Source organism: Pseudochaenichthys georgianus, chromosome 16 (genome assembly GCF_902827115.2).
Source record: "Pseudochaenichthys georgianus chromosome 16, fPseGeo1.2, whole genome shotgun sequence".
NCBI lineage: Eukaryota > Metazoa > Chordata > Actinopteri > Perciformes > Channichthyidae > Pseudochaenichthys > Pseudochaenichthys georgianus.
This window is the reverse complement of record NC_047518.2, coordinates 33,164,666-33,174,276: the sequence shown is the minus strand read 5'-3', so window position 1 is coordinate 33,174,276 and position 9,611 is coordinate 33,164,666. Positions and strand designations below refer to the sequence as shown.

The 9,611-nt window shown below is 36.8% G+C and overlaps 1 protein-coding gene across 1 annotated transcript; it reads right to left on the bottom strand.

The window, feature by feature from the left end:
- Nucleotides 1-221: 221 nt before the first annotated feature.
- Nucleotides 222-5,039, bottom strand: LOC117461411 (interleukin-21 receptor-like). Its single transcript, XM_034103257.2, has 9 exons — nucleotides 5,020-5,039; nucleotides 4,683-4,776; nucleotides 3,782-3,914; nucleotides 3,506-3,675; nucleotides 3,112-3,263; nucleotides 2,840-3,008; nucleotides 2,481-2,577; nucleotides 2,263-2,347; nucleotides 222-1,210 (listed from the first exon to the last, which is right to left on the bottom strand). Exons 2-9 carry the CDS (start codon nucleotides 4,750-4,752, stop codon nucleotides 734-736), a joined length of 1,353 nt encoding a protein of 450 aa, XP_033959148.2. The 5' UTR covers nucleotides 4,753-4,776; nucleotides 5,020-5,039; the 3' UTR covers nucleotides 222-733.
- Nucleotides 5,040-9,611: the final 4,572 nt, after the last annotated feature.

Below are 9,611 nucleotides of genomic sequence, written 5' to 3'. Positions count from 1 at the left end.
ACAGTCATAAACAATATTGGTATTAATTGATAATTGAATAATTGTTTAAAATAAGGGTACAACTTCCCATGTGTCTTGCATCACATGCTCCAAACAATCAACATAATAACTCAGAAGTGTAAGGTCACCCTCCAGCAATCATCAGAAAGACATGATACAAGCACCTCCAGAAATACTGATAGACTGATTGAAATGATTATTTATTGATCTCCTTGGGAAAAAACTATTTATCGTGAGCATTATATCTTCAAAACAGTACATATTGTCAAAAATAAAGGTGTAGTTTATTCTCATCGTTTATCTTCTTTAATAAGTGAAGATAAAGTAAAATCACAGGCAAAAAAAAAACATTTTGCTATTTTGTTTTTGTTTAAAGTCAGCTGTTCAAACCACACACATTCAGGTCATTACATTCTGCGGTCAGTATTGCTAATGTGGCAAGTGTAACGAATGTAAGTAAGCCAAAGCAGAGGGAGTGTATACAACAATAAAATGCAACTGGTTCATCTATGATGCAGGAAATTCAAACCATAAAACACACACATACTTGCAAAATAAAAAAAGTGCTATCTGGGACAGGTCAAACGTGTGTATGCGGTCAAACGTGTGTATGCGGGCACACAAGCATCAAGACTGATTTATTTTCCTGTGATGCAATATAAAGCCATTATAGTCAGACACATTTGGATGAACCAACTCTCATCTTCTTGCAGGGAATCAACAATTTGCTGCTTCATCTGGATACTAAAACAGGAGCAAAGCCTTCTGCTGTTTTGTTGAGAATGCAGTAATCATTACAGTAACACGGTGGTGGGATGTCCTCCACAGGACTGTTTGGTAAACTGCACTCTGGGCTCTGGGTCGGATCCTCACAGCCAGAGTCTGCACAGCTGATGTTTAGGAAATCTTCAGGTGGAGAGGAGGCAACATCTTTCTCTCCAACGTCGAGCCCCCACACAGAGGAAGGGAGCTGGGTGTAAGACATGTCTCCTGGATAGATCATAGTTAAAGGAGGGGAAGCCTCATGCACACCGGGTAAACCAACATAGGAGCTATGACCCTGAGTGAAGGTCAGATGGACTGTAGGGTTGTGGTAGTTCTCTTCTGGCTCCTTTGTAATGGGTTTCGGCACAACAATCACATCATCGGTTGTCAAGATCTCCTCAGTTTTGTATGCTAACACATACTTGCCTTTAGGTGAAAGCCATTCCTAAAAAATCAGAAGCATGGAGATACATCAGGCGTGATAAAGTCATTTTCACTGAAACATGTAGTAAACGTACAGCTAATGTTAACATTAATCACAATTATATATTCATAATTAATACATTGGATCAATTGAGTTGATATTTTTAGCCATATTGCAATGTTGTCTGTTGGTCAGTAAACCACTAACATATCTGATATTTGGTTCACATATCCATGGTGGACTAAAGGTAATCCCTAATGATCAGGGGCGGACTGAGACTACAAATCAGCCCGGGACTCTCGACCGTCCCACTTCGGTACGGCAAGTAATTACCGCTAGTAAATTGTCAATGGGGGGGGGGGGGGCTAGTGACTTCTCTGACCGGCCCACATCGTCCGACCGGCCCACTTCAGTTCCGCCCCTGCTAATGATCCCCTGACTTTTCATCCAGGTCAACACGGGTGTATAGTGAAAGACGAAGAAAATCAAAGGCATTCCTTTGACATGGTGTTTAGTGTTAGCAAGTAAACACAAAAAACTAAGATGATCACGGTGAATAGTGAAACTGCCAATCATCGGCATGTTAGCATTTTCATTCTGAGCAGGGAAGTGTAACACTGTAATGCATTTAGCAGAAAGCACTGCAGTGTCTAAGTACAGCCTCACAGAGACACTAACTTCCCTATGGTCTTTTTAAAGATGAAATACCTTACAGATTATTACACAAACTCTTTTAGTAAACCGAATGCTTGCGGGCATTCTCTGTGACTTTTTCCATGCACATTTTCTTACCTAACACAGCAGTTGAGTAGAAAGGAAATTGCAAAATGTATAATTTATGTGTTGTTATTTCCTTAGTAATTTGCATCATTTTGTTTCCAAGTATTTCTTACCATTGTATTGCAAGGTATTTCCACTGTGGTAAAGTTGAAATTGAATTAAATGTCATGTTAACAACAGACCTCTGGATTACATTCCTTACCTAAAGTAGAGACTGTTGTTAAGATTTTCCTTAACACTTTCCTTAAATAAGACACTAATACAAGAATAAGGACATTGCATTAGCACCTCACCTGGAGATTGCCTCCGTGTTGTTGAAATAAAGGTTGAAAGAAAGGTGCTGGGGATGGTGTGTGCGACAATGTCTTTATCTTCTTTCTGTCACACAAATCCAATAAGATTAGATTGAGTACATTCCATCTAATTGCAACCACTATGCAGAGCACATTTAGGCAATTATGATGATCTTGAACTTTCCTTTCACCAACATTTGAAAGTGCAGAGGCATTACCTTGCAGTGGGACTGTAGAGTAAAAACAGCATGACTCCAACAGCCACACACAGCGGGACCAGAGATTTGATCAAAATGACGAATGTGTTATCTTGTTCTGAGAAAGTGTAATGAAATAATACAGAATTAGTAAATCATACTACAGAGATGACTGTAAGTCTATAAGGGGGCTGGTGAATCTTTTGCATTATTCTACAAAGCTATTGATACAGATCTTTGAGACTCAGACTCAAGTTATTCATAAAATATACACATAGCGCAATACAGCTAAGAGCAGACTTAACATGTACAATATATCTGAATATCAGTGACAGTCAGTGCTGCAAAACCTTTGTGATACTGAAAGAGTGTCATGTCACCTTCTTCTGCTTCAGTTTTCCAGCATGTCGATGGACTCCATTTACTCCAAATTCCATCATAATCAGCATGATTAGTTTTAGATCTCACTTTAATGCAATATGTAGCACCTGGTTTAAGTTCAGACCTTGGAATCGGTTCATACATCTTTTGTGAAGTAGCTTCAAGGGTCTGGGGAAGGGTTAAAGCAATACAACAAATGAATCATTTTTAGATATATCCTACAGTATAGCAAAACATGTTGTCAAAGTATTATTTATGATACTGGTCTTACCTTGCTCTCAGTGCTTTGAGATCTTTGAAGTAAGAGTTCAAAGTCAAAGACAGTTTTGAGGTACATGTGATCTTCGTACCCACTTATCCAGGTGATGTTGAAAGTCTCTGGTGTTTCTTCGACCTCAGGTTTATGCGGTGGTGTCGGCTGAACTGATTACAAACACATTTATAAAAATGTGAATGCTTCCAATACAACCCATTTTATAACACAGCTATTTCCTATTATTTGATGTTGGTATCTCTCCCTAATATAAGTAATGTACTGTAAAATATCCTAGTTTCTTGATGTTCTGTAATGTTCGAATATCACGCAGGCATGTTTGAAAAAAGACATCAACACACATATGGGTCACTCTAGCATCAGTTATAAGTTACAATAAACTCATACTTACTGTTATCAGATGGATTAAATGTCTGTGTTACAGGATGACAGCCAGATTCATGACAAAGAGCTATGTCATAATAATAATCACCGCCTATATATAAGCCTTCCGTTATTTTACAGACACAACTGTAAGTGTGATTTCTCTCCACAAGTGGACAGTGGTCAGTCGGCCTAGAACTTCAAAAACAACAAAAGACCATTAATGTATGAATTTGGCACAACAATAATTGCAGTAAAAAGAAGATAATATGTATCCATATAATCCTGCAATAAGTGCAATTACCCCTCAGGGTCAGGGTCAGTGTCAGTGAATGTCAGGTTGTAGCTGGTGTTTGTCTGTCCCACAGGAATACCAGTGATGTTGACGACACAAGTAACTGTGTCCCAATAGGAACTCACACATGAGTATCCATCAACTAGAGTATGAAAGTGGGAAGAAAAAAGATTTAATCGCCATGTACATTTTGACACATTTTATGTTATTAAAAAAAAAGGGATTGAAGTTACCCAACTGTGTGCTGTAACACAAATGAGTGCTGTCGCACACATGTGCAACAGAGCAACATAACACATTGACTTACACAAACCCTTTACTTTAAAAATGTTTATGACATGTTTTTTTTATCTGTTGGATTTTTCTTTTACCCCTTCGTTTTTTGCTTATATGATTATTTTATGGGTATGAACTTTGTTATTATTTGTTCTGTTATTTGTAGGACATAATTAAAAACGAACATTTTCTACAAAATAAAAGTATCCGCAATCCATATTGGATCATTTGTATTATTTTGGTGTAGTTATTTTACATGACACTATCAGGTATCTTCAGAGGGTAAATGCCACGGAGATCTAAAATATGATAACTACTCACTGCTTTTTGAACTATCATCATCCAAAAAGGTCGGAGCCTCTGGACTAACCTTTAGTAGGGTAACTCAATAAATAAACTTGTCGACCCAGCTGTCATTTCTTAAGAACACTACTTGAGTAAATGTACTTCCCATCATTGACGCAACAAAAACACATCACATCACTTAATCATAGATGACAGCCAGATAATATAATGATGAAATCATTTCTAACGTTTGACATTTCCCTCAAATCCCCTAATTTGCCATACGCTGCCTTATTAAATAATTTCCCACAATAGAAAACATCTATGTGATCAGACATGTGAGCGGTACCTCCGATGCAGCTGGTCACTGTCAAGATGCTGGAGATCCAACACAGGAACAGGAGCTTCAGACACGTCATGTCTCCATTGATGAAAGTATCACACTGTGGATATGAATTTTACTTTTCTTATTATAGTGTCTTTTTTGAATGTATTAGTATCAGTAAAACAAATCATGTATCATTCCAGTACACCAACATTAGCAGTAATATATCTCTCTGTATACACCTTCAATACAACCCATTTACAAAAGAATATACCTCAAGTTTAGATTTTTTGAAAAAGACAAGAAATATAACATTTGCCATGTGCTCCATGATGTATAGTGTATGGAAAAGTGCTTTTACCTCGGGGATGTCTTGACGTGTTGATCTCTCAGATGGTGAATGAGTGGTGGAACTGAGGTTCACCTATTCACCGGTAGCGTCACAGGAAGTCAAACCATTTTTACGTCACAGTTCTTTTTCATCTTCTACCTTTTTGGTGTGGTTATGGGCATATGCTCTTGCTTTTGATTATAATGCCAGTGAAACATTTATTTGCAGCATTGCCACCTTTTACTAATATTATTTTAAATGGTTGTCCTTTTGTGTCATTTCTTTGTAATAATGTTTTTGTTGTACTGGATTTTATGTTGTAATTTCAGATTTTTCAAGCCCAAAAAAACAGACTTCCTTTGCCTATTTCTCAATTTGATGTTTTGATGAAGGTGGGAAAGAGTTTTAACTAAATTGTGTACTGCACAAAATATAACTTATATAATACTCAACAAACCAGTCAGTGATTCTAACTAATTTTGTGAGAGCATCTGAATTCAAACCTCCATTAATTCCTTAATCTGTCACCTACATATACTGACAAAACACACAAAAAAGTAATACAAATAATACCTAAAAAAACCCAAAAAACTCATTATTACATTTACTCTTTATTGAGTGATTGATTGCTTTAAAGAAATAGAAAACTAGAAGAATTTATGGGAAAGCAATAGCTTCTGCTGAAATAACAACTGGACCAATATTACGTAACGTCCACAACGGAGACGCTTCACATTCATTTGAATGTGGTGAACTGCATTGTGGTTCCGTCGCATCGCTTTGCCTCCGTTGCTCGCTTCAAAAGTTGAGAAAAGTTCAACTTTTCAAGTGTCGATGGAAGCGCCAGTCTATCAAATCATATGCCAGTACAAGCGCTAGCCAATCAAACCGTGTGCTTGTGTGTCCGGGGCGGGAGACACCTGCGCCAGACACGCCCACCGGCAAGCTTCAACGCAACGGAACCGTGTGGACGTACCGTTACTGTGCAAAATAATATATATGTGGACGGTAATCAAACACATATCAACATCATGCAATGTACAAACCTTATGAACACATATACTTATAGGCTACATGCAGTACACTTAACTTGGTAGTTTAATTGTTCTCCATGTGAAACTCTCTTGTGGTGCACCCCAAGGGTTGTTTATGGGCCCCATTACTTTCTAAATCTACATGCTTTCCATTGGTCACATAATAAGCCATTAATATATTGATTCCTTTGCACAGGAACATATCTCTCAATGTCGACTCAAATGATTTAAGATATTGATTGGATATATTTGTTATCCTTCCTTCAGACTTCCTTACAGAGCACCTCCTCTAACACACATGAACGCGCAATCACAAACATCACAAACGGACATCGCTTCACGTGACGCTCCGGAGGAAAGGACGTCCCATTGCTCTTAAAACTCATTTTGTAATATAATTACAGCTGTTCAAAGTAAAGTCACATTCTTTGCATATTAATTTCAGATCTGACCACTAAAATGTAGCTGCATTTCAACCTTATTTTTACATCAATATCTAATCATTTAATGTTGAAGTGCTTTGCCTATTGTGTATGTTTGACCTTCACTGTGAATGATTAGTTATTAGAGTTTTAGACATTAGTTTACCACAACATCAGAAGCTGGAGTATGACAAATACAACAAAAAGAGGGATCTATACGCTTTCACATCTAAGAATCTGTACATAAACACTTCTTATCTTTTCCTAAACCTGTCGAGGTAATATAAACCCAAATTGTTTTCTTACCTCTGACAATTGATTGTTGATATTTGCCTTGTCTGTATGTCCCCGTTTTTAAATACTCGTGTCAATATTTATATAGATCTTACTAATGAAAAAACAATATTCATTGCACCAGAAGGTAATTAAAAGTATAGACGAATTGCAGGCAGAGTGTTGTAGGGTATGTATGTATGTAAGTCGCTTTGGATAAAAGCGTCTAACAAGTGACATGTAATGTAATGTTATGTAATGTTTGTAGGGTGACAAACTTGTATTTCAACAACAATCAACACAGTCAGACAATAAGCTGTCAGGGAAACTCTGAACTTGGAAAGTAAATGAGGAACAGTTCCCCCTCCCACTACAACAACCATAAGGGGAATTTCAGTAGGAAAAATAATCTTACACTGTTAGAAACATGTTTATCAGAACCAAAAGTGCAAAACTCTTAAATATACCTACAGTATGTCTCTCTAGGTCGTCCTCAGACGAGCCCTCCATCGTCGCTTCCAGTCATCCCGGTTCTCCATACATCTGGCCAGTTCATTGGTACTTTGTGCTCCTGCATTGTTCTTGAGTACATCCACGTATGTTTGTGCGGGATGTCCTCGTGACCGATGCCCGTGTGTTGGTTCCCACAGCACCAATTTGCCGGCTGGCAGCTCTTGTCGTACCAACTACAGTGTCTATAATAAATAATAATCTTTCCTGAGTTGAATTACGAAAATACTCCACCATAGTGTACGTGAATTAACTATATACATCTGAAACATGACATGTGGTAATAAAAACAACAACAAATAGGCAAATATTCTCTTCATAACTTAATGTTCAAGAATAGATTGTCAAAGCCAGTGTTTTTCCACTTCCTTCTGATGAACGGGGTAAAGGCCAGAGAAATAATAATCTTGTTTTTTTTACAGATAATGAACACTTGCTACAAGTTTGCTTTTTTTACTGATTTTGCAAAAATAACAGGACGGATGGTTACAGTGGTTAGTGAGAAAATGCATGCACGAGAAAAACAGACATAATCTGACATCTTGATAAGGCCACATTCATGCGTGTGAATGAAGCATGCAAGACAATGAGAAAATGAAGCTCCTTTAGACAGTGATAAAATAAACAGAACATTTCCTCCAGCACTTTGAATACACATCTATGAATCTATGAGTGCCCACAAATAAATGTTCTCTTTCTTGATGCTTTATTATGATCTATCAATAAATTGTGTTTCTTTATAAAAGAAGCAATACATAACTTTAAATGATGCAGAAAAAAGGGGAAAATCAGTTCATTGTATTTGGAAATGTAAAATGTCTAACCTGGGGGGCTTCTTTTTCTTTAAGAAACACACTATATACAAAGAACAAAGTTCACAACTAACTGATTAACAGTATACAGAAGTAAATGCTGAGCTGATACTGCCAATTTACTTCAAATCAAAGTGTATTTTATGGAAATGTCAACAATTATGTCCATCTTTTAAACCTTAAATGGGCACTCAATATTTTTGAAGATTATTGCTTGCTATTTTCTACATTGCATCCATATTAAACTCTATATACATCCATATAACACATGAATACACCTCTATTACACCATTAATACACCTGTATTACAGCCATATTAATCAATTATTACACCCATTTTACACCATAATTACACCAACATCGCACCCTAAGCCCATAGTTACACTGTTATTAGACCCATATCTCACCCATTTTACAGCAATATAACACCCAAATAACACCGTAATTTCACTCTTATTACTCCCATATTACACTATTATTACACCCATGTTACAATATTATTACACCTGTTATACACCCATATTATACCCATGTTATAGCGATTTTACTGTTATTGCACCCGTTATTAGACCCAAATTACATCCATGTTACACCAACGTTACCCCCATATTACACTGTTATAACATTAATTTTTACAAAGCGACATATCCTGTCAGATTAATACATCGCCCAGGATAATAGGAAGTTAGTTGGTGCAGTACTACTTGATTGTAGTTCTGCTTTTGATGTCATTGACCATTCTTTGTTGTTACACAAGCTGGATCAATATGGTTTTAATTCTGATACGCTGAGGTGGATAGAAAGTTACCTGACAAATTGAAGTCAAACTGTTTTTTTTTTCAATGGAAGTCTGTCAAAGATGAAGACAGTCACTTGTGGAGCACCTCAGGGTAGTTGTTTGGGACCACTTTTATCTTCTATTTTTACAAATGACCTACCATTAGTGTTAGAAAAAGCCAAAATTGTAATGGAGGCAGATGACTCAACAATATATTATGCAGCATCAACTAACAAAGATCTACTACTGATATCAGAGTGGGTCATAAATAATAAGTTGGTACTTAATGCGGAAAAACTAAATCGTTATTAATAGGATCAAATCATCAGTTAAAAGGTGAACCAAAATTGCAACTACATTTAAACCATATTGAAATTGAACAGGTCAAGGAGACACAATTGCTAGGTATAACCCTGGATTATAAATTATCTTGGTCTAAACAAATTGATAATGTTGTAAAAATGGGAAGGGGTGTGTCACTTGTAAAAATAATTGTAAAATATTTGCCTATGGATGTCAGTAGACAAGTTTGGATGCTTTGGTTCTGTCGCAGCTTGATTATTGTTTGGTTATATGGTCTAGTGCTGCTGAAAAAGATTTAAACAAACTACAAGTAGCACAAAATAAGGCAGCACGATGTGCACTGCAGTGCTCCTACAGAACCAGAGTCACTGAAATGCTGGAGACACTGAAATGGTGTCAGACAGAGGTCTAATTATATTTTTTAATTTTGTCACAAATATTACAGTGACCCCCTCCCCACATATATTATCACAAAGGTTTATAGCGCAAT